Source organism: Hypomesus transpacificus, chromosome 23 (assembly GCF_021917145.1).
Source record: "Hypomesus transpacificus isolate Combined female chromosome 23, fHypTra1, whole genome shotgun sequence".
In the NCBI taxonomy this organism is placed as follows: domain Eukaryota; kingdom Metazoa; phylum Chordata; class Actinopteri; order Osmeriformes; family Osmeridae; genus Hypomesus; species Hypomesus transpacificus.
Window position 1 is genome coordinate 17,550,465 of NC_061082.1, and position 22,862 is coordinate 17,573,326.

Below are 22,862 nucleotides of genomic sequence, written 5' to 3' on the forward strand. Positions count from 1 at the left end.
ATTGTTGTTTGTGTTTGTAAGGACATTCTCAAGGTGCTAGGTTGTACACTGAGCCAGATGTGTGTTAATAACATTTTATTGTTTCTTCATAAATACAACTAATGCTAAGGCTTGACTTAATCATAGTGTTATTCAAAAAGCATAATGACTACTTTTAACCCTTGTTCTGCCTTCAGGTCACATGACCCGAAGGTTCACAACGAACTATTGTTGTTGTAACAACTTTACCCAATGCAAAAACAAATAAAAAGCATTTTCTTTGTACGTTCGCGATGTGGGGGGTATGAGACAGCCCAACAGTTAAACAAAAATGCTTAACTTTGTTTTTGTATGCGGTAAAGTTGTCGCAATACGACGGTGGGTCACAACGACTGATGGGTCAGAATGACCCGAACTGCAGGTGTCACTATGGCTCAGATTTGTTATTTAATATACATCTAAAATTATGAGGACACTGATGTGATTTGATATTCTTTAAGATTGATATGCAAACCCTTATGTTCCCAAGGCAAAGTTTCTGCTGTCAAGTATCACTGGTAAACAAAGTTTTTTTTACATAAGGCACGCAGTGTAACTCAAAACCAAAACATCAAAACATTTCCCACATTATTGCTCTTCTGCCTATCTCTCCAGAAGCCACAAGATGGTGTGGAAGAAGTTGGATTTTCCTTCATATGTTCTGTCTAACCTTCTCAATATGTCTGAACTTAATGACTCCGAGAAACTTGGCTCTAACCGATCGCTCTGACTTGGTCGTTGTTATGTTGAGGTGTTTGTTAAAACTCTTGCTAACACACAAACCCCAGAACTCAAGTCTCTCTGTTAGCAAAGAGGCAGACAGAACTTTCTTCATCACCGTTCCAACATCTGTCAGACGGTCTTAAAGCTGATGAGGTAGTCTGGGTAGGCCCCGGCGTCGCAGAACACCACGTAGATAAAAGGGTTCTGCAGGCTGTCCACGGCGCAGTCGAACAGGTCGGACCCGGGGTCGCTGGGGTTCAGGGGGTCAGGCTCCCGGATGCCGCTCCTCCCCTGGCAGGGTTTACCCACCAGGACCCGGGCGCGGTACATGTACTTGAGCCCGCTGGCGTCAGGATTGGAGTAGGTGTCCTGGCAGGAGTACCACGTCTCCTTGGCGAAGTAGGTTCCGTTGCCGTACATCGTCGCTGTGGAAGAATCCAAAAAGTCGTCAAACACACAACAGAGGGCCACTAATGTGGTGAAATAAGGGTGTTTTTCTGAACACGCCCGGCTAAGGAGTGTCGTTATCAGACAAGGGTTGTCTTGGTTACCGTTCCTCCCACAGAAGCTCCTGTTGAAGCCATTGGTGGTGATCTTTTGGCAGATGTCCTTTGTGGTCCCGTGGTAGAGGTTCAGCTCATTCTTGGTTTGGGGGTACTTCTGGTCCAGACCTTGTTTCTTCACAGCGTACCTCTGCCATTGGTTCTTGCTCTGAATCCTCTGGATCTGAAGACGAGACCGACATATAGCTAGTGAAGTCTCTGACATTAGATTCAATTTGAACATTTATGAAACAAGGGTTTTAGAGGATAAAGCACTTGAGCCAGCTCATTAACCTTGACCACTTGGATTTTTTGTTGCGTCGGAGTTTTTGGATTGTGGCTGGTTTGGAGAAACTCTTTCTCAACACTCTGGTACTCTGATGATAAGGAGATCAGGTCAACAATGGACAGGTCCTTGGAATCCATTTTGGTCCAGCTTGGCGGAGGTTGGATAACAGCTGTAATGCAATACACACAAAGTCTCACCAAATGTCCCTCACTGCAAACCTTTTGGGGGCCATCATACAAATACCCTTAAATGTGAGAATCGTTTGACTTCTCTACCTATGTCTCCATCGGCTCTCAGAGTCCTCTTGATGCTGGAAGATCTTCCTCTGCCGTCTTTCTGCTGCATGGTCTGGAGGTCCACCTTGTACGTATCCCCCTGGTGGGTGTAGGTGAAACTGCCCTTTTTCCCGTGGTAAGCTAGCTCCAGATCGTAGCTGAGACTGGAGTCCAGCTCCCTCCAGACATCCCCGTCCCCGACCTCCCAGCGCACCGTCTTCCTCAGCCTGCTCTCCTCCTCTGCCCGGCTCTCCCGGTCCTTGGCCTTCTGAAGGAAGTCCTTGATCTGGAGGACAGAGTCCAGGACGTCCTCCTTCTTCCCCGAGATGGTCACCCCATCCTGGGACGCGGCCACCAGGACCTGCACCTGGTTCTTCCGGCTGAGGGCCACGATGGCCTCCTTCTCAGGCTCCAGGAGGAGGCCCAGGTGGCTGGAAGGCACCAGCTGGCTGACACACTCCTCTGAGAGGAAGGAATCCAGGTGTGCCTTCACCTGGGCCAGGCTGGCTGGAGTGAGGCCGCACAGCTGGACCTCCATGCTGGGGAAAGGCACAGCAGCAGTAGCCTGCTCCAGGCACACTGGATGTTTGGTAAAAGTCTGAACGGAAGTGGTTTGGGCAGGTTTGGTAAGGGTGGAAGTGGTTTTGGCAGGTTTCTGGGTGTTTTGGAAGGCATATTTTTGTGTGTTTTTAGTGGCTGAAGGAAAAGGAGAAAGTCCACAAATTAGGAGTAGTAATTCTCATAGAGATTAACTAATAAAATCACTTGTAGTAGGAGTGTGGCACATTCTATCTTGTGCTACAGAATGTTTTGGTTTTGAATGACAGAATGACAGCCTTCTCTGCTGACCAGACTTACCACTGGGTTTGGGGGTCACCTTCTTGTACTGCTTCATAACCTCCTCAAAGTCCTTCATCATCGCAGCTTGAAATACAACTATGTGTATGGTGGAGACAGAGGGCTTCCTGAAGGTCAGCAGATAGTCTGCTATCGCCGCCATCATGGCATTTCCCACCTGCAAAGCTCCTAAACTGCCGGCACCTGTACAAGGATTTTACAAAAACACGACACTGACCTGATCTGAGGTAAACATCTGTGTCCATCATCATTATATGTCTATATAATGATGTGATGTGTATATAATGATATAACATAATCTATGTATATATGTCATATTATTGTTATATAATCCACACATTGTGACATGAGAATACAACGTCATGACATGAATAGGACTAGAGATAGGAGGGAAGACAGCAACACTCATGCGCACCTGTTCCCAGAGCTGGGAAAGAGACTGACTGGACCTTCTGGTCTTCACACATCTTCAGGGCTGTAACCATGGAGCTGGTGATGTCGCCTTGCTTGGTCCTTCCCACCATGTGCATGATGTGCTTGCTGTGGAGATTCCCAGGCTTGGTGAGCACCACAGCATCATCGGGTTGTTTGCCTGATAAATAAATCGTGGGGGGAAATTCACTGAAATGTAGAAGACCGTCTAAAATACAAGACTGTTTAAACTACAAGCACAATACAAGATTAATGTGATTAAAGCTGTAGTTATACGACTCAAGGTAGTGGGGTTTATAGGAGAAGCAAACTCATACCTAGAGCTTCACACTCATCCACCACGGCCTGTCCTGCAGCTTTATGGATGGCCCCCGACACACCTATGCAGGAAACACAGTGAGTTGTTCAGCCAATAACACCTCTGATGCAAAAAATATCCCATGGCTGTCAATCAAATTCCTTGATAAAAAAAAAGTTCTGTTCAGGCTGATGTACTGTAAATAAACTGTGTTTTTTGGACCGAATTGCAAGAACACGCAGCCTGTTGTGATTGGCTGCTGAGAGAGGAGAAACAGGAAGCTGACCTGTCTTCAGGTCGAGGGTGGCGTTCGTGCTGTTCACAATGACGTCAGTCTTCTCCTTGGTAATGTCACCATGAAGCACTTTAACTTTTATTGGCCCAATTATGGCTTCAACTGTGTTGACTGAGCAAACAGAGGATCAAAAAGCAGACTACTAAACAGACTTCTCGTGTGTATGGTTTGAAACCATGTGGAGTGTATGAATGGTTTACTGACTTTGCTGACTGCTGTCGTCACTCTCAGAGTCTGTTGTCCATGCATCACTGTCATCATCCTCATTACTGCTATCTTCATCCTAGATTACAGTCAGAAAAACATAACTAGAACGTTTTACGCAGCAGTAAACTGAACATTCTTCAGAAATGCCGACCATCCAATATCAACATTTGAATGAGCAGATAAACCGAATAAATCTGGAATGTTCCAGCAGGGTGTTAATTCAGATGTTTCTAAACATTTGAGATACCATGTGGCTGGAGGTCCAGAGGGAGAAGCCCTGCTTAAAGGCCTGCAGGATCGGATCCTGGTCCACCAGCAGGTAGATGAACCTGACCACGGAAGTGGTGGGAAGCTGGGAGAGATGGTTGTCGATGCCCTGGAGAATGGCACCCACAGAATCCGCCCCTGATAAGCCACCACCACCTGTCACAGGGGCAGTTACATCAGACTTTTAGGACCAAATTATCTAAAGTAGTCATGTCATCACTAAGCAACATGCAGGGTCTGTAACTGGGAGCTCTTAATCTGTAGTCGAATGCTCTACCACTGAGCTATACCCATCCCCATAACATGGAAAGTGCATTTAATGACATGAACTGGGGTGGTTGGATGAATTCAGTCCCATCAAAGACGCTGTTCAGAAGTGGACCTGAACCCAGCTGAGTCATGCAGTCTCGAGGATGACCAGGTGGGTGTTCCTACCTGTTCCCACAGCGGGGAAGGAGACGGTGGTGATCTGCTTCTCCTCACAGCGCTCCAACACCTTGGTCACTCGCACGGTGGCGTCCACCACAGAGTGAGGCCCCAGCATGTGCAGGATGAAGTCGCACCGTAAATCCCCTCCGCTGGTCACTCCTGCCTTGTGGCCCTTCAGAGGCCCTGCAGGGGAACAGAAGAAGAAAGGGTACATCACAACTTTCACATCTCTAACTGCTTTGAACCAGCCAGTGACTGTTAACAGCCGAGCCTCAACTGAGCTCGACTGAGAAAAATGTTGTAATGGAATGTACAGCAGATGCTTCTATCCAAAGCTATGGGGGGATTTGAACCTGTGACTTCTGCAGTTGAAAGGCTCGAAAACGTCAAACAAACACTACCACTGCAGTCGAAGGCTCTACCAAAGCTTCTACCACTGAGCTACTTAGCCACTTAGCTTAATTGCAGGTAAAGTCTAAGCCTGGTCCTAGAGATAAACCAGCCAGCGTCCCAGGAGCCAGAGAGGGTTATCTGAAGGAGAGAGCTGCTTACGGATCATCTTGTACTCCTGCTCCATGGCACTCCCGGCAGCTTTGGTGATGGCCCCAGAGACTCCTGAAACAACAACAAGAGAGCAGGTTGGAGAGATCCGGGCACCTGCTCTTCCTCAGGTAGACTCACTCTAAAGATGTAGACAGCCATTCACCTGCCGTCAAATACTATTCAATACATGTCATGACATGTGAGTTTCGTGATTTTGAGTGTGTGATGTTGTTGGATGAATATGCCCACCTCCTGTTAGGTTGAGGTCAGAATTGGTAGTGTTCACAATTCCTTGGACTGTTTCCTTGGTGATATCGCCTTTCCTAACCTCGATTTTGATGCCGTGGATCATCACTTGGGTAAATGAATCAACTTTTAGCAAGATTACTTGATTTACCCCCAACACATAAAAAATATGGAGTTTGAGTTTATGAGAAGGATGCACAAACATTCTGATGTGAGATAAAGGTAAAGTGTCGAACCTTGACTTGAGGGAAGTTTGGATTGAGCAGGTGCAGCCTTTGGCTGGACAAATAACAAATGACAAGTTACATCTCTAATCTGTAAACACACAGAGCTACTAAAACAGCTGACCTAATTGTAATCTCTGAACGACTATGGCTATTATGAATATGAGTGCGTTTTAACGAGAGCTACCTTTTTAGGACGCTGCATTCTCCTATTCAATTTGGTCAAAAAGTCGTTCATAGGGTCATAAACCTTCTGCTCAAAAGACACAATGAAGACCTCTCTGATGCTGGACGAGGCTGTCTGAGACGTGTGGTTATCCAGGGCCTCCAGTATTGCTAACAGGGATAGTTTGGGGTCCATGCCACCTCTCCCTAAAGTACAACACAGACACAAAAAAAACGACTTTAGGAAGAAACCCTAACCCGCTGGCAGGAAATAAATCACAACAACCAACCACAGAGTTTGAAATAGCATCAATATCTGTGTGAGTAAATATATAGATTAACAATGAATGAAATGGTGTACTGATCCATTTGCATGCTCTAAGCCTCACCACCTTGAAAGCACAACATTCCTGTGTCTGTGCGGAGGCTTAACAGTACCTGTGCCGATTGCGGGGACAGACACACTGACAGCTTGCTTGCTGTCACACAGCTTGAACACCTTCTCCATAGAGGCCTTGATATCTGCAGGGACACCAGTCCCGACCATCTGAGCGATGTGTTTACATTTCAGGTTTCCTCCCCCGGTGAGCACGACACCGCCATTATTCAGAGGACCTGTTGAAACATTCACTGTTAAGGTACATTTATAGCATACAAAATATCAGGTTGACCTGTGTGCTTTGAGGTTGTTTCATTATCATGTAATGTCCGCTACGGTATTTGTTTACCTAATGTTTTACATTCGTCCACAACTGATTGTCCGGCGGCTTTTAGGATGGCCGCAGACACACCTGTAAAAATCATGACAAAGCAGATTTACACTTGAAGATTCACACAACTGGAAAGGCTAGTTTCAGAAAAAAACGATATAATCAAATGCACAAAACAACCCCCACCCCCCAAAAAAACTAAAAGAAACAGAATTAACAGAACTGACTTACCAGAATTCAGGTTTAGATTCTGGTTGTTGGAATTGACAATGACATCCACAGTCTCTTTGGTGATGTCTCCCATCTTAATGTTCACAGAGACCTGAGAGACTGCATAGACAAAACCAGGGTAAGAACCTGTCTGAGAAATGAAGGCTTAGTTGAAAGTGTAAGGTTGCTATAACGTTATTAATGGCTCAAGGAGATGAACTGGCTTACCTTGTAGGGGCGGTGCTGAGTTTTGTGATGCTGAGCCTTGCGTGACAGTTGTTGTCTGTGCAGTAGTAGAAGTGGTTGCTGTGTTTGACACTGTCGTTTGATGATAGCCCTGTTTAACACCGCAAGGTAGTGTTAGTCCATTTGAGTACATGCTTGATGCCATAACGACTTTTTCCACAGAAACACCAAGGAATACGCCTTGTGACATTTATATACCAGGAAAGACCTGGCTGCATGGTGTCACTAAGCTGAATTTAGTAACCAGATACAGTGTTCCTGAGAAGAAGGAAGAACTCACCAAGGCTTCAATGGCTGATTGGAAGTCCGCAACTAACTTGGCATCAGTTTCTATGATATTTATGTTCTTCAGGTTCTGGCTAGATGCCTGAAGGCCGTTAATGAACTGAAGAATTCCCCTCGTCACTGCTCTGCCGCTCTCTTTGACGGGAAACCCAAAGGGGCCACACCCTAGCGCTGGCATCCCAACAGAGGTGCACATCCTGTTGTCTGCCTTGATGAGACTGTCGTGTACTGCTGCCTCCAGATAGGTGATATTCTGAGGTGAGGACCCCCAAACAGGTATACCAGCATAGAGGAGCAGCTTTGCCTTGAGGGTGCCTGTGTTCGACTCAACCACATCTCCGGCCAGTAAACTCTGTTTCTCCTTCAGGCATTTGTCAAGAACCTTCTTGATCTCGGGACCCCCAGATTGTAGAAACTGCCGGGCGATTAGGTTATCCAACGCCAAGCCGCTCAGTGGACAAACTAAAGCATCTGATGCATGTTGGGAAATATTATCTTGAGTAATGGTTAAAGTGATGATGCCTTTTATATCATAGCTGTGCTTCTGAGGAACCATAGCCACTTGTAGCCTTAGGTGCAGATCGCATTTCAATTCTTTGGCTTTTGCCTTTAGAGCTACTTCGTTCTTTTCTAGGGCTTTGGACTCTCCAGCTTTTGCATACACGTGCTTCTCGGCAGTAATTGCACTGACCCGAAGTTTCACAGTTTGTACGGCCTCTTTGATCTTCTCACTTGCCGCCGTGACCTTAAGACAGGGGGAGTTTGCATTTTTACACGCTAGAATAGTCACCCCCAAGGCCTTGAGATTGGGGTCGTCAGAAATACCCATGCAAGACTCGGCGTACTCTACTTCTTCGAGTGAACTGAGAGGGACGTCCTCTGTCGTGGGCTTCTTGTTCTCCAGGTATCCAGTTATCTTGCTCAGCATGTCTGCCACCACACTGGAGACACCACAAATGCCGATCTTTGTAACTGAGGAAGAGATGCTGACATCTTTGTCGTTCCCACTGGTTTCAAGGTCACTGGTCAGATCTGTTAGGAACTGCCTCCACTGTTCACAGTTGGTCACATTGTTCTGCTCTAAGGTGAGTTCGATGACCTCCTCTTTGATGACTTTGTGGAGTTTGTCTTCGGCTATCTGGATTTCATCTTGTTCTCCGAGGATCTTTATTGACTTATCGACACAGAGAAATACACACGAAATCGGATGGAAGTGGTCCCTTTCAAACTTCTTCAGGTCCAGCGACATCATGAAGTTTACGAGAGGGCCAGAGAGATCAAGCTCCTTACCTTGGACATTCATCTGAATTTCTTTTATGACCCTCTCTGCTGTGTTCATCTTGTCCTTCAAACCCTTCACACATATGCTTTCATCTTCTTTGGACAGTTCCACATCTGCTACTTTGCCAGAGATACGGTTCCAGATGAAATCCATCTCCTCCTTGGAACCCAGGACGATCTTAGATTCTCTGGTGTCCCTCTCCGTCTCCAGATCTTCTCTGGCCTTCTTCACCATGCCCTCCAACTCCTCCATGACGCCCCCCACCTCAGCTTGCGTTCCCACCACCACAATCTCAGACGTGCCTCTGCTGTAGGACACTCTGGCGTTAGGGCGGTTCAACCCAAGGCAATCTCTTTCAACTCTCTCCCAGACCTCCATGGCAGACGGCAGCTTGGTCTTCTTGTACTTCTCCAACAGGGCCAGGGCTTCTCTGCGGGCGTTCCCTTCCCACGCAGGGCCCAGACGCAGCGCCCCCAGAGAGTCCTTCTCCATGGTCATCTGGAGCTCCAACTGAGGAGGGTCAGCGGCCATGTTGATCGAGGCACCAGCGTGAACCTTGTCCAACGCGGCCTTCATCTCTTGCTCGCGTCCCTCATCACTGCTTATGAAGCCCAGGACGGCAGAGCAGAGAGGGATGGCCACCTTTGTGGGGAAGTCTGGTTGCAGAGCTGGGTCTCCGCGGAGAACCTTCTGCAGACTGGAGTAGAAGAGCTGTGCTGTGAGGTGTACCCCGGTGAGAATGTGTTTCTGCTCCACCACCTTGCTTGCAACTGTGACAGAAAAACAACCAACCCATTGATGAAACGTGAGGATATAATGCCCGGTGTTGACATGAATAGAATAGTCAGAACATCAGAATATCGCAATAGTTTGAATGTACACAAAATTGATTGAGCACGCATTCTTTTTTGTTACGAGGCATTTCATGCTTGTGACAACATGATGCCACGTTTTTTCAATGTACAGTTGTGTTCAAATCAAGCGTGAACCAGTGTATTTTGGATGACCTACCGTGACTCTCCTTAAAGGTTATGACAACGCTCTTGTGTTTAGTGACCCAGATCAGCGAGGCGATTTCTCCTCCTTTACTTCTCTTGTTGGAGAAATAGAGACTAATGGTCTCCTCGTTGAGGCGGCTCATGTCTCCCTGGACAAGCACAGAGTCAGTCTGCTCCAACCCACAGGCTGCAATCTCCAAACCCTGGACCTTCTTACTGTTGCATTTCTTGAGGAAGGACTTTCCATCTGTATGCGTGACAAATGGACCAGTTTCCTTATCATTACACTCTGCTGTTTGGAGATTCACAATTCCTTCGTATTCTTTCTGAGTGGAAATGCATGAATATCATGTTAATATCAACCCACCGATGTCCTCTTTGAAGGTGACCAGAATTCTGTCTCCATCGTCAAGTGTTTCCCAGACGTTCTCTGCCGCTTGGCTACAGCTGCCAATGTACAGAGATATGATGTCGCGTTTGATGTTGTCGTCGAAGCCGCTGAGGATGAAGCGCCTGGGGTCCAGCTTGCCCTCCTCGACATTCTCCTCGTGTAGCTCCACTGAGATGCCGTAGGAGTGTTCCTTCCTAGCCAGGATCTTCTCCACATCTGGGTGAACAGTTAGTGTTCAGAGCTTCTCCACATCTGGGTGATTTTACATTTACATTTATGCATTTAGCAGACGCTTTTATCCAAAGCGACTTCCAAGAGAGAGCAGTTAGTGTTCAGAGCTTTGTGGGTTTTTTTAAAACATATTTTATCCCCTTAGTATTAGTTAGACTTTGTACATTACTTATTTACGATTCTTGTAATGTGTGCACGTTACTACCACAGTAAATTCCTTATCTGTGTGAACTTTCATGGTGAATAAAACCAATTCTGATTCTGAAATCATGTCAGAATATGCATGCATGCATGCATCAAAGAAATAATGACATATGTATTATTTTGATGTTATGAAAAATGTTGTTGGGGTTACTTAGTGAACAGATCTTGACGTATACAGCAACTCTGGGGAAGTCAAATGAAACCATTTCTAATGACAGTAAGCTTGTTGTTTCCACATAAGTATTTCCTCATTCATTCTTTCGTTCTCTATTGCCACGGTGATAAGTGATGTGATGAGTCATGCTGTTTTACAGTCCACACATTTCTGCCAAGGCGTAAGCAGAGCTTTATCCAATCAGCTGAAATCTACTTGCATAAAGACGGTCAGATTGCTGAGCGGTTAGGGAGTCGGGCTATTAATCAGAAGGTTGTTGGCTTGATTCCCCGGTGTGCCAAATGACGTTGTGTCCTTGGGCGAGGCACTTTACCCTACTTGCCTTGGGGAGAATGTCCCTGTACCCACTGTAAGTCGCTCTGGATAAGAGCGTCTGCTAAATGACTAAATGTAAATAAACTGAGAATTATGATTCTGTATTTTTCTAGTCTTACTGTATGTAGCACCGTAAAAAAGTCAAGACAATTACTACAAACAAACTTACCTGACCGGTTAGACAGTTTGAGGATCCAGGTCTTCTTGCTATGCTTAATAAGACGATACTCTGGCACAAACTGTTCAAAGTACATTTCAAGGATCTCTTTGTCTTCACCAGGGTGTCGGACCAGTAGTGAGAAGGCCTCTTTCTTTGTATCTTCAACCTTTGCGGTATCTAAACAATGGAGTACACAAACAATTAGTGTAGACTACACAGAAGTAACCCCCCTATACTACTGTCCATTCTCTGTGAATTACTCCTTGTCCCCCAAGGAATAAGGAATATCAATCTCACCTGCTTTGACATTTGGCTCTGGCTGCAAATGTTAAAAGAAATATTAGAGTCAAAGTATTATTTAAATGTAACTATTGATGACCTATATATAACACGTAATGAATCGACTAGTAGTCACCTTGTTTTGAGTGCTGGGTACAGACATACCCAGCATTGTGAGTTTGCTGATGTCTGGACGAGGTAAAACTTTCGGTTTAACTTTTTTCACTTCTGCTTGGTTATCCTTCTCCAGTTTCACATGAAGTTCAATCACTCCCAAAGGTTCTTTAAAGTCAATCTGGTGTTTTCCTTTTGTTAAAACTTTTTGCATGACTATAGAAGAGATCATGATGAAGTTACAGTGTGTTGGAAAGTGGAGAACTGAACGTTTAACTGGATGTTGAACTCCACATTTAAAAGGCCTGTGTGATTTAATACATGAACACTACTACTGCACAGATGTAATTTAATTAAGTATTTCATATTGATAAATAATTACCTCCATCGTCTTGATAAACGAGCAATGCTTTTCTTTTGTCTCCAGGGTAATCCAGGATGTCCAAAACCTCTCCCCCAGACCGCCTTTTGTTTTTGAAGTACAGATCCAACCTCTGTCTTACTTGGTGCAGGTCGTCCGGGAGACCCTCCAAAATAAGCCTTTTTTGCGTCATTTTGTCAGCCTGTCAGTCCGTAATTCAGTAACAACAGATTGGGTCCTGGGTCCCGCATCTGCCGCACCAAATAACTACACTTTACTGAAAAGCGCTTGGAAATGCTGTTCCGGTCAACTCCCAAGTCCTCTTAAATTAACTTGTTAGCGATTTACAATGCAATGGAAAAACCCTATACAGCTGTAGTTAACTTTCACTTTTGATTTTGGACCCATGTGACTTCTGGGAAATATTAAGAACAAGAAGTCTCAACAACAAAGAAGTATATACTCTGCACAGTTGTCTGTTTATTATATCTTATTTGGTAAGTTAATTGATTACAGCGTCTAATTACTAGTTGGCCAAATACATTAGCGCAAATACGAAGTGGGCAGGCATATGTTCTCGTTTTCGCAGGCAATGGATGACGGCACGGAAAGAAAATATGAAACTGTAAGTATTTTTCGAAATCTTAGTTTGGGTCATCGAGATTTGCAAAGCTATATGAAAAAGACGATCACGCATTATTAACTACATGTTACAAAATGTGTCAATTAAAAATGTGTTATTCTCATATATTGCCAGCGAGAAACATTTTCATGTTGATTTTCTTATCTGTATGGATAGCAGGGAAAGGAATTTAAGGATGACAGTGCAATCCTTGAGGCTAAGAAAGAGCTGGAGAAATGGAAGGTATTCTTACAAAATAAATCTAGGAAATCATTTTCACAGACTGTAACAGTTTTTGTTTAAGTTTTTATTTTTCCTTAAAAGGCACTGGTGTTAAAGGAAGAAGACAAAAAATCTTTGATGATTTTGGAGAAAGTGGATAATGATGAATCAAAGGCACGTGCCCAAAAAGAGATGGAAGCTCTTTTTAATGAGACGGAGAGACGTAAGAAAGAGATCTCTAACACATTGAGGGGGATAGAGGTAAGCAATGTTTTCACCTGTTCACTAGGCCTTATGGTTCTGGTAGCTAGAGAGCTCCTCTAGTGTTCAAAGTATACGTTGGTGAGCTATTATCAATTCTGTCAAAGAGAACTTTGGAAGGCAGGGAATCTGAGGGCTCAAAATTGTAATATAGAAAACCCTACAAAAGTAGAGGATTCCAAATGATGCAGTTCTTAGATCTACACAACATCATGCGGAATCATGAATATGTTGCCTTTGACCAAGTGCATTTTTGTAATCTCTACACTCGAGCTTTACACATTGAACATTTTTAATATGGTTGTAGAATGTACAGATGAAGGTGGTTTTATCGATGCATTGACTAACATGGATAATATGTAGAGTCAGTTGATTGCTGCATTGTTTTGTTATTGTTTATTAAAGAACGACATCTCCGACCTTGAGAAACGTAACGCAGAGCTGAGGGAAAATCTAAGGAGCAGTCTGGCCAAGGTCAAAGCTGGCCAAGCTGAGTCTTTTAAACTTCAGCAGAAATTTAAGGTAAAGGCCCTTCTTGTGCAAACTACTGACATGCTCCTGATATTTACGATGATCTCAGTCGTCTGTGAACCTTCTGTAAAGCCCTCCATTTCTCCCTGGACTTATTACCGTCATGGTTGGTGTCCATTGGGTTGGACTTAGACTGTTAGAACAGACACACAGCTTATTCCATATGAACTGCACACCATCGACACACAGACCTGGGAGAGTGCTATATACGCCACAGACAACTGTCATGTTTGCTGTTGCATCCGTCCAGATTTTTGCTACCATCCCTGAGAAGAAAGTGAAGTTCTCCGGTAAGGCCAGCGAGGAGGAGATCCCGGAGGTCATCAAGGGGGTGTTCACCATCACACAGAGACCCTCGGTCATCCTCAATGGAGGCCAGGCTCTCATCACCTTTGAGGAGGAGAAAGGTAGGATCACAAGGAACCTGGGAGAAGCTTTAGTTGTCATATACACATGAACCCTCTCTGTATGTGGACTGATTTTCATTCAGAAAATTGCCTTGTGTCAGTGTCCTGATTATAGTATAGTGAGTCAAACTTGTTTGGAGTGTTACACCACTCCATTCCTGTACAGAAAAAGCTTGTGTTTGATACATTTTTCTTATCCTCCAGTGGCCAATCAGATCCTGAAGATGGCCAAGTGCTTGGTGACTTGTGAAAAAGACAAGATAGATGTGAAACCCATGAGCTTGCAACTGGAGCCCTCAGTGAAGTTTGAGGTACACGGTTATCCCTCACAGTCACCATGGCTGTTTCCTAAAACTACATAGAGAACATTCCTTATGTGATAGACTCAAGACAGACATTTTTCCATTTAGTTTACAGTGTTTTGATCCAATTCACCGTGAATTATTAGAGATTCGTAGTTCTAATAGTTGTCAAGCAGACAGACAAGCATTTACATCCTGATATCTCTGACACTCAACTTAGTTGCAATCCAAGTTATGCTGTTGTTGCCGGGTAGATCCACATTGATGTCTCCAAGAAGTCAGTGAGGTTCTCCGATGCCCCACCCATCATGGCGGAGGAGCGGATGAGAGACCGCCTGGAGATGAGCTTCTCCAGGCCCAGCCTGGGAGGAGGAGAGGTGAAGGACGTGGAGTATGATAAAGTCACTGGGACCGGACAGATCACATTCCTTCATACTGGAGGTAGGAGGGAGTGTGTGTGGGGGGTAGTGGCCAGGTGGGGGTGGGGCGGTGGGGGGGTGGGTGGGGGCTTGAGTTAGTCTGTAGCAGTGTTCCCTCTAAGCTGCGCACATGCGCGGCCGCGCAGACCAGTTGAAGGACCCACGCACTAGATTTTTCAGACCGTGCACAAAATAAAATCTGTTTCTTTTTATTTATTATTTTATAAAACCAAAGTTCAGTTGAACGGCCAAATGCGGCGAAGCCCACTTACATTTCAATGTCACAGTAGACTACACGCAAGTTTTTAACAAAATGACGACCTCGGTGCTCTGCTCAAGCTTTGACTGGCAACGAAAATCAGGAAAGTTACCTTTACAGGCGCCCCACAAAAGGGGCAGTTTTACATTTAAACACGAATGGCTTGATGAAATCGTTCAAACGGACACAAGAGATGCTCCAGGTAGGCTGATGAAGCTTTCTGATATATTTAGCTACGAAAAAGCTAGTGGAGTTCTCTGCAAACTTTGCTCAGAGTACTGAGGTTCGTGCTCAGATAGATTTGTATTTGCTCAGTGCGGGATTTTTTTTTGAGGGAACATTGGTTTGTAGCCCCCATTATACAGAGATCTCGCAATATTGCCATAAATAAAAGCTGTCATTAAGCTTGTTTACTCTGAACCAAACAAAGCCGGCAGACTGCCGCCCTGTGTGTGATTTAAGATAGCATGCTGGTATTCTGGAATCAGACATCAGCATGTGTAGCCCGGCATCCTGGCTCCCTTTTACACAGTTTGGCTCTGTGTTTACCTTCACTAGGGGCTTAATGCTGGTACAACAATGACCCCCCCATACCTTTTATACAGAACTGCGAGGAGTCATTTAGGTGCAACATTACTGACTTGAACAGTCTGTGTAAAAAGGGCTTCTGTCTATGTTTTTGTGTATGCGCTTGTGTTCTGGTTTGAAGTTTTATTAGCTGTATGCAAGCACAGAGGTATATTGAAATACTTGCTCATGCAATGTCCTAAAACCTGAAGTCCCAAATCCTTTATAAATAAATACGGTTGTGGACATCCTTTGATAATATTAAACATTTCGCAAAATGTCTGTTTGTATGTGTGAATGAAGCATGACTTTAATGTGTGCCCACTGCCTTTGACGTGTCAAAGGTCATCCAGTTTTAGAGAAAAATACTTTTCCCAACTCCGCTCCTCCGAGTCCCAGAGTGTAATGGCCCATCCACTCCTACATCCCCACCTCTGTGTCTCCCCCTGTAGTTGCAGAGAACCTGGCCCTGAAAAGGAAGTATCCTGTGGATGTGGAGCCAAACACAACTGTAAACATTGGCCCAGTTTACAGTTACGAGCTGAAGAAGTTCCAGGTAAGATTCCAGGGTAGCAACAAATGCCTTCTGTTTCATGTCACACCTAAGCATTAGCCAATAATGAGTCTCATCATCAATCCCTCTCCACTTTAACGTTGTGAGGCTTGTCGAAACAGATTCTTTAAGACAGTGATCGCGTCACGAGCCGATGTGGTCGTTTGCTCTGTGATATTTCTTCTAGAGAACTACTCTCTGGTTCCAACAGTGTTTGAAAGTGGCAATGGCAAGGGTTGCAAATACATTGTGGTTGTTGGACAATATATCATCATTTTATATATATCATGATTAGTTTAATCACCATAATACATGATGTAAGGTTTTGCACTATCTCTACACTGCTGTAATCCTGCAAATGTCCCCACTGTGGGACTAATAAAGGATTATCTTATCTTAAGATGATAAGATATAGCCAATCACAATCAAGGATGGGAACAACCACGTAATACGCCCGGAGATCATCGATACCCTCCAATATCAGCCCAGCGCGTTCTAACCTCAGCCCAGCGTGTTCTAACCTCAGCCCAGAGCGTTCTAACCTCAGCCCAGCTCGTTCTAACCTCAGCCCAGCGCGTTCTAACCTAATACCGTTCCCTGTTCTCAGACGTTCTGCGGCACTCCCAAGCGGACCATCCTGCTGGAGGGCGTGGAGGACGTGGAGGACGAGGAGGACCTGCAGGATCAGCTGGAGATCCACTTCCAGAAGCCCAGCAACTACGGAGGGGAGGTGGAGAGCATCAAGTACCTCTCAGCTGGGAAGAAGATCAAGGCCTTCTTTGGGGATGACACAGTTCAGCTGGAGGAGGCCTGACTGGCTTATATCCAACAGAATATCCTCCAGAGCCACTGAGACCACTTCTGACAATCAGGAAGTGGTTAAAAGTGATTAAGTGGTCTTTAAACCATAGATTATTTTAATATTTTATGTTTCAATGTGTAATTGTGTTTTCGGTAATATAATGGGTTGAATGCTGCTATCATATATTTTCTCTATGACCAGATTCCATAGCTACAGGTGGAGAAGATATATCTTATGATCAGCTCATCCCCTCTCTTAATCATTTTCTCATTATTCTAAAGTGAATTGTATTGCATTGGGTTGTATGAATAAAGTTTGATCAAATTAAATTTAACATCTTGAATGATTGAATTGCTAATGTGGGCATTAAGAGATCAACAGCATTGGGTCTGTTGCTGTAATGACCTACAAATATCCACTAGATGGCAGTGAGTGACTGGTGCTTATATCAGTATCAAGACCCAAAGACACAACACATCTATTATGACAGCAAAAAACATAAGTCGGGCTTAACATAAACTGGCCATTGAAATGCATAATAAAATACTAGAGCGGGAAACCATTTCTGGGGAATTTATGAGGTGTTCTAGTGACCGTTGCAGCTAGAGCATCATTTTTTCCCACCAAATGTATTGTTTAAACTATTTATCAAACATTTGGATAATTTTCATGGGTGTACTTACATTTTACAACTGATATTTCTGTATATTATTTTTTGTATTACCTATTTTTATCCACCAATTTTTTTCCCTTCTACTATTTTCAAACATTTACTCAACCCTTTTGAAACAAGCTGATTTAAACAACCTTGTCACTCTGGCAGTATCTTAACCGGAATCACGATTCAAGCAGTACCATCTACTAACTGAAAATATGCCCCCCAGTGGGTCAGATGGCTGAGCGGTTAGGAAGTCGGGCTACTAATCAGAAGGTTGTTGGTTTGATTCCCAGCCGTGCCAAATGATGTTGGGCAAGGCACTTTACCCTACTTCCCCTCTGGGAAAATGTCCCTGTACTTACTGTAAGTCGCTCTGGATAAGAGTTTCTGCTATATGATTAAATGTAATGTAAATGTAGGTGTTGATATCCCAGGAAAGCATATCAAGCTACATATGAGACATTCTCACCCTGGCCTGTGGCCTTTTTGTTCTGTAACTAGCCTAGTCAATTAACAGTTCTACCAGCTATCTGCTGACTGTGCCTAGCTAGTTAGAATGCACGCTTCGTGTGATGTTGTGTGATGTATTGACATAATTCTTTGGCACAAAAGTAGGCGAATTATGCTTGAACCGTAAAACGGAACGTTCGCGGAGATACAAGCAATGCAATTGTGACCAAGACAAACATTTGGACGCCGACATTGTCTATGTAGTGCAAACATTGAGAGACTAGTTAGGGTGGGAAAATAAATGCACAAAATATATGAGAGAGAATATAGGGTGTGCCTCGCAAAAGCTTTTTCTGTTTCTAAAAAGCCCCGCAACAAACAGATGTAATATCTTAACATTATTACAGTAAAATGTGTCTGTTGAAAACTATGCTTGTTGGGGACCCCTAGAGGCCAGCTCATTGGTTGGAGCACCTGTGGACCATTGAGATACAGTAATCCAGTCTTGATGGCTGCTGTAGTTTTCTCAATGATAAAAAATAGCTGTACATTGCTACAGGACCTTATTTGTGCATTGGAGTAATTAGGCTCATGGTGGTCATTTCATGGCCTTTCTTTTGTAGCTTTTCAGAAAGCCTTACTCTAATGTCATTGTTATGTTGTAGGCTTGCAAAACTGAGCTGTGTGAGGCATTGAAATATTGAAAAAACAGAAACAAAAAACATAAAACATAGTGCCAACCGAGTTGGACTCCTCTTCATTTATTGAAATACATCAGTTATTTAGTGTCTACCATGGTATTCCTTGCAGCATGACTGATGCAGGGAGGACCCAAGAGCAAGGAGACAGGTGAGGCAGGATACAAGAAAAAAAGGTTTACTGGTGAACATTGAGACAGCAGGGACACACCAGGTACATGGAAACAGGAAACAACGACTGACCAAGACTGAGCATAAAGAGGGACTTAATTACCAAAGCAAACAAGACACAGGTGAACGCAACAACACTAATGAGAACATTGACAGACATTCAACCAGACACAGGTGAACCTAATAAACACAGGACACAACAGGGAAGGCAAACATAGGCACGGTGGGTGTGACTACTGAAATATAACTAGAAATGCCTGTAATAAAATGTCAGGTACACTTAAAGGTCGCACGTAAGCCTATCACGTTAGCTTGCATACTGTACCATTTTAAAACCCCAACGGGTTTGGGCACCTCTCTCTTCTTTAGGAGTCTCAACGTCACTTCATCTGATCATCCTTGGTAATTAACTCGTTTTTTTGTTTGTTTGAAATATCTCAGGTATTTCCTCTAATCAAAATTCCTTTTAAATGACAAGTTTACTTGTAAAACATGTCTTGGGAGTGACTCCTCTAGGTGGGTCTGTCTGTGTACTCCCAGCAGGACTCTGGGTCGTGATGGCGTCTGTGTCAGTCAGTTCTGGTCTGAACAAGACTCTGCGGCAGCACTATATGTCTCTCCCTCAGAGGGGCTTGTGTCAGGTCACCTACGTCTGGGTCAAAGGCTCTGGGGAGGGGCTGCGCAACAAGACTCGAACCCTGGACAGAGAGCCCCAAGGACTGGAGGGTAACCACTCTGTGTGCAGTCCTGTGTGGACTGGTTTTACTGTGGTTAAAATGCCTGTTTTAAAAGCATTTACAATCTTTTGGTTGGTAGAAATGGCACAAGCGCAGTTGTAAATTAATATATAATCTTTTGTCTAAAAATGGATTTGATATGAAATGTTTATTGCAGGACTTACCATTTATGCTTTTTCAGGTGCAATAAAAGTAAAAATGTGTCCCTCCCAAATCATATTTCCAAATTGACCAGATGTGACAATTATTGGTTTTAAAATGTACTTCATAATGCTGATGGTCTTATAATGTATTTTTATTTTGGGCTGTTTGACAGACATTCCGGAATGGAACATTTTTGCCCCCACCTGTGAGAAGGACCAGTCTAAAAGTGTAATGTACCTGATTCCAGTGCGCATCTTCAGTGACCCCTTCACTCTCGACCCCAACAAACTGGCTCTGTGTGAAGTGCTTCAATACAACCGCCTCCCTGCAGGTAAAACAGAAACCCTGTAAACCAGTTTATTCTTTTTTTTTATCCTAAAACAAATATAGTTTTCTTCCTTTTTCTTAACAAATAAATACAAACCTGGTCATGGTGTATAATAACATAGAATGTCATTTAAAAATGCATGTGATAGTCGGTCTGAGGAATCTCATGTCTCTCCTGGGCAGAGACTAACCTGCGCTCAGACTGTAACAAGGTGATGGACAAGGTGAAGGAGCACATTCCCTGGTTTGGAATGGAGCAAGAGTACACTCTCTTAGGGATAAATGGACGCCCCTATGGCTGGCCCTCAAATGGATTCCCTGCTCCCCAAGGTAAGTGACATGAACCCACCATTTCTTCACTTTGGACTAGGGTGGTTAGGGTTGACAGTTATGAATCAATTGATCTTGGATGTCAATCATGCATGACATGGAATGACATGGATGTTTCAATATCTTAAATTTCAATTCGCTTTTCTTTGGTCTTCCTGTACCAAGGCCCATACGACTGCAGCATTGGTGCAGACAGAGCTTACGGCAGGGACATAGTGGAGTGCCACTACAAGGCATGTCTCTACGCTGGGGTTAAAATCTGTGGGACCAATGCAGAGAGCATGCCTTCCCAGGTACAGTAAACCTGATTAGCTAATGTAGTTACCGTGCACAATACAGCTATTACCTTTTTATTAAGGTTTCCTGCTGCTTTACAAGATCTGGCCGAGACATTTTACGCTCTCACACTGCCAGTTTGTTTTTGTCTTTCATCTCAATCATGCCGTCAAACCTCTGCTGTGTTTCGATATCCCTCCACCCCCCCCCTTCTGGTTCTCCTGGCAGTGGGAGTTCCAGGTGGGTCCTTGTGAGGGGATTGAGATGGGAGACCACCTGTGGATGGCCCGTTTCCTGCTCCACCGCGTGAGCGAAGACTTTGGGGTCGTGGCTTCGTTGGACCCCAAACCGATGACGGGGAACTGGAACGGGTCGGGTTGCCATACCAACGTCAGCACCAAAGACATGAGGGCCGAGGGAGGACTGCGGTGAGTACACAAAGTACAGACCCTCACAACACAAAATAACAGTCATACAAACCCTTGCTCTATGTGCATGCCGGGAGTGTATTCTGAATGCAAAGAAGACAATAGTCAAATGTTTTGGTATGTGTTTACCACACCCGAATTTCCTTTTGAAATTAAAATTAACAAAATTAATTTAAATGTGGAAACTGGGTACTGTAACTATTAGATGAAATACAGATCAGTTTCCCCCTGTGGTGCCCAGGTACATCGAGCAGGCCATAGAGAAGCTTAGCACCCGACACGCGGAGCACATCAAGGTATACGACCCTCACAACGGCCGGGACAACATGAGGCGTCTCACCGGCCTCCACGAGACCTCCAGCATCCACGACTTCTCTGCCGGCGTGGCCAATCGCGGGGCGAGCGTCCGCATCCCTCGTCAGGTGGGTCAGGAGGGGAGGGGCTACTTTGAAGACCGCCGCCCCTCAGCCAACTGTGACCCGTATGCTGTGACGGCCGCCATCGCGCGCACCTGTTTTCTGGATGAAGAGGAAGAATGAAAATAAGATCTTGTTGTTAATAAAGGTCATGTTCTGTGAAGGGAGTGTTCAGGAGATGTTAAGGTGTGATGCAGTTACCTCACAAATGTTCTACCTCTGTGAGGTAGAACATTTAACTGCATATTAATAAGTTGTAGGTTCAAATACACCCTTGTACCGTTTTAGATGAGCATCTACAAATTGAATACATTATTATTATTATTTATTCAGATCCTCAGGCAAGGACCATCACATATCCAAAGGTCGTAGCCTTTGCAGACTCGCTTCATAACTGAGAAGTGATGCTGCTCTCACACCTTACCAGCAGCAATAATGTATTCACTGATTTGACCTGATTTAACCCTGATCTTAAATCAATAGATGACATGATTGTATAAGGTCGATAAATCTACCATCTGGTATAGAGAGCGTGAGTATGATTATATTAGGAGGACCTGGTTGTGGCTGAACGCTGTACTGATACTATAGCCCTATCAAGGCACAGGGGGCATGAAAGTCAGAGTTATGTAGTTAGTTATTAATGTTAAATGACAGTAGCAGTACCTAGGATGGAGAGATGATGAGGAGGGGAGAGTAGGTTGTGGGTGAGATGGGGAGGGGACAAAGAGGGGCTGTGGAAGGCTGAGGGGAGCTCGCTCTCCAGATCTCTAATTTATGAGAGGCTGGGTTTTTGATTCTCGCAGGCCTGGGCTTTAGCCAATGGGATTCTTGCATGCCAGCTTGTGGAGGAAGTGATGTCAGAGTTACACAGTCAGCCATGTCCTGATGAGGCCTTTGGGAAGAATGGAGTCTGTTTTTTTACTGGCTCACAGTGATACTGAAGAAGCTATTAGAGGGGTTGTGTCTCATATTCCTGGCTAGTCTTTTAGAGAGAAATGCAGTTTAAAAGGTGACAGAGAGAGAAATTGAGAAAAATGACAGAGAGGGTTTCACTACCAAAGTTCTTAATATTGGCATTCCCCCCCCCCCTCCAGATCCCTAGTATTTGACTAGGGAGGGAGATTGCTCATTAAAATGTTGTTGGCAAGGCTCGCTACAACCAGCTCATCTGCCAAGACACAAGCTGCTGGCAACAGTGAGGCATCAAAATGAGCTAAACAAATTTCCTGGCCTGAATTATTTAGCCTTCGGTCCGTCAATCCAATAAGATGAATATCTCCCACTGGTAAATCATTCATGACCACAGTGTTCACTAGGCCAGTCGTACTGGCCACGGATCCGTTGATACCAAACCTGTTAGCTCCCATTAGCTGCATATTGCTATGGGGTCCAGGGACCAGTGAGATGGAGTAAACCGGCCTAAACTGGATTTAGCCCTACACCAGTGCCATGGCAACATATTGGCCTAAGATACAGATCAAGTCCCATGGGTCTTTCAGTATTGGTT

General features: G+C 44.5%; 3 protein-coding genes across 6 annotated transcripts; 2 read left to right on the forward strand and 1 right to left on the reverse strand.

Moving 5' to 3' along the window:
- Positions 1 to 60: 60 nt before the first annotated feature.
- parp14rs3 (poly(ADP-ribose) polymerase family member 14-related sequence 3) lies at positions 61 to 12,139 on the reverse strand. Its single transcript, XM_047046037.1, has 26 exons — positions 11,794 to 12,139; positions 11,434 to 11,627; positions 11,316 to 11,337; positions 11,028 to 11,195; positions 9,910 to 10,149; positions 9,556 to 9,789; positions 7,258 to 9,314; positions 6,960 to 7,068; positions 6,753 to 6,851; positions 6,540 to 6,602; positions 6,250 to 6,426; positions 5,834 to 6,018; positions 5,659 to 5,701; positions 5,426 to 5,530; positions 5,186 to 5,248; positions 4,640 to 4,816; positions 4,185 to 4,360; positions 3,935 to 4,013; positions 3,722 to 3,841; positions 3,455 to 3,517; positions 3,121 to 3,297; positions 2,706 to 2,888; positions 1,848 to 2,543; positions 1,578 to 1,741; positions 1,293 to 1,467; positions 61 to 1,166 (listed from the first exon to the last, which is right to left on the reverse strand). Exons 1-26 carry the CDS (start codon positions 11,963 to 11,965, stop codon positions 871 to 873), a joined length of 6,237 nt encoding a protein of 2,078 aa, XP_046901993.1. The 5' UTR covers positions 11,966 to 12,139; the 3' UTR covers positions 61 to 870.
- Positions 12,140 to 12,183: 44 nt separating this feature from the next.
- nmi (N-myc (and STAT) interactor) lies at positions 12,184 to 17,051 on the forward strand. Of its 4 annotated transcripts, none has more exons than XM_047046042.1 (10): positions 12,184 to 12,269; positions 12,362 to 12,397; positions 12,572 to 12,637; positions 12,719 to 12,877; positions 13,283 to 13,399; positions 13,659 to 13,815; positions 14,020 to 14,126; positions 14,372 to 14,558; positions 15,815 to 15,918; positions 16,523 to 17,051. In XM_047046042.1, exons 2-10 carry the CDS (start codon positions 12,365 to 12,367, stop codon positions 16,727 to 16,729), a joined length of 1,137 nt encoding a protein of 378 aa, XP_046901998.1. In that variant the 5' UTR covers positions 12,184 to 12,269; positions 12,362 to 12,364; the 3' UTR covers positions 16,730 to 17,051. The 4 variants fall into 4 exon arrangements, with proteins under 4 accessions (XP_046901998.1, XP_046901999.1, XP_046901997.1 ...); XM_047046043.1 differs by having other exon boundaries at positions 12,575 to 12,637; XM_047046041.1 differs by having other exon boundaries at positions 12,184 to 12,397; positions 12,575 to 12,637.
- A 2,200-nt stretch (positions 17,052 to 19,251) lies between these two features.
- On the forward strand, positions 19,252 to 21,475 carry LOC124485553 (glutamine synthetase-like). The gene is made up of 6 exons (XM_047047243.1): positions 19,252 to 19,420; positions 19,748 to 19,906; positions 20,086 to 20,232; positions 20,398 to 20,525; positions 20,737 to 20,936; positions 21,178 to 21,475. Exons 1-6 carry the CDS (start codon positions 19,252 to 19,254, stop codon positions 21,473 to 21,475), a joined length of 1,101 nt encoding a protein of 366 aa, XP_046903199.1.
- Positions 21,476 to 22,862: the final 1,387 nt, after the last annotated feature.

Excerpts from the sequence above, each read along its gene's own strand:
- nmi (XM_047046040.1), top strand. The coding sequence starts at position 12,344 with ATGTTCTCGTTTTCGCAGGCAATGGATGACGGCACGGAAAGAAAATAT. Across the intron at positions 13,816-14,019 it reads CACCTTTGAGGAGGAGAAAG|TGGCCAATCAGATCCTGAAG; the intron begins GTAGGATCACAA and ends CTTATCCTCCAG. Across the intron at positions 14,127-14,371 it reads AGCCCTCAGTGAAGTTTGAG|ATCCACATTGATGTCTCCAA; the intron begins GTACACGGTTAT and ends GTTGCCGGGTAG.
- LOC124485553 (XM_047047243.1), top strand. The coding sequence starts at position 19,252 with ATGGCGTCTGTGTCAGTCAGTTCTGGTCTGAACAAGACTCTGCGGCAG. Across the intron at positions 19,907-20,085 it reads ATACAACCGCCTCCCTGCAG|AGACTAACCTGCGCTCAGAC; the intron begins GTAAAACAGAAA and ends TCTCCTGGGCAG. Across the intron at positions 20,233-20,397 it reads TGGATTCCCTGCTCCCCAAG|GCCCATACGACTGCAGCATT; the intron begins GTAAGTGACATG and ends TCCTGTACCAAG.
- parp14rs3 (XM_047046037.1), bottom strand. The coding sequence starts at position 11,965 with ATGACGCAAAAAAGGCTTATTTTGGAGGGTCTCCCGGACGACCTGCAC. Across the intron at positions 3,298-3,454 it reads GGATGAGTGTGAAGCTCTAG|GCAAACAACCCGATGATGCT; the intron begins GTATGAGTTTGC and ends TTTATTTATCAG. Across the intron at positions 2,544-2,705 it reads GGTGACCCCCAAACCCAGTG|CCACTAAAAACACACAAAAA; the intron begins GTAAGTCTGGTC and ends CTTTTCCTTCAG.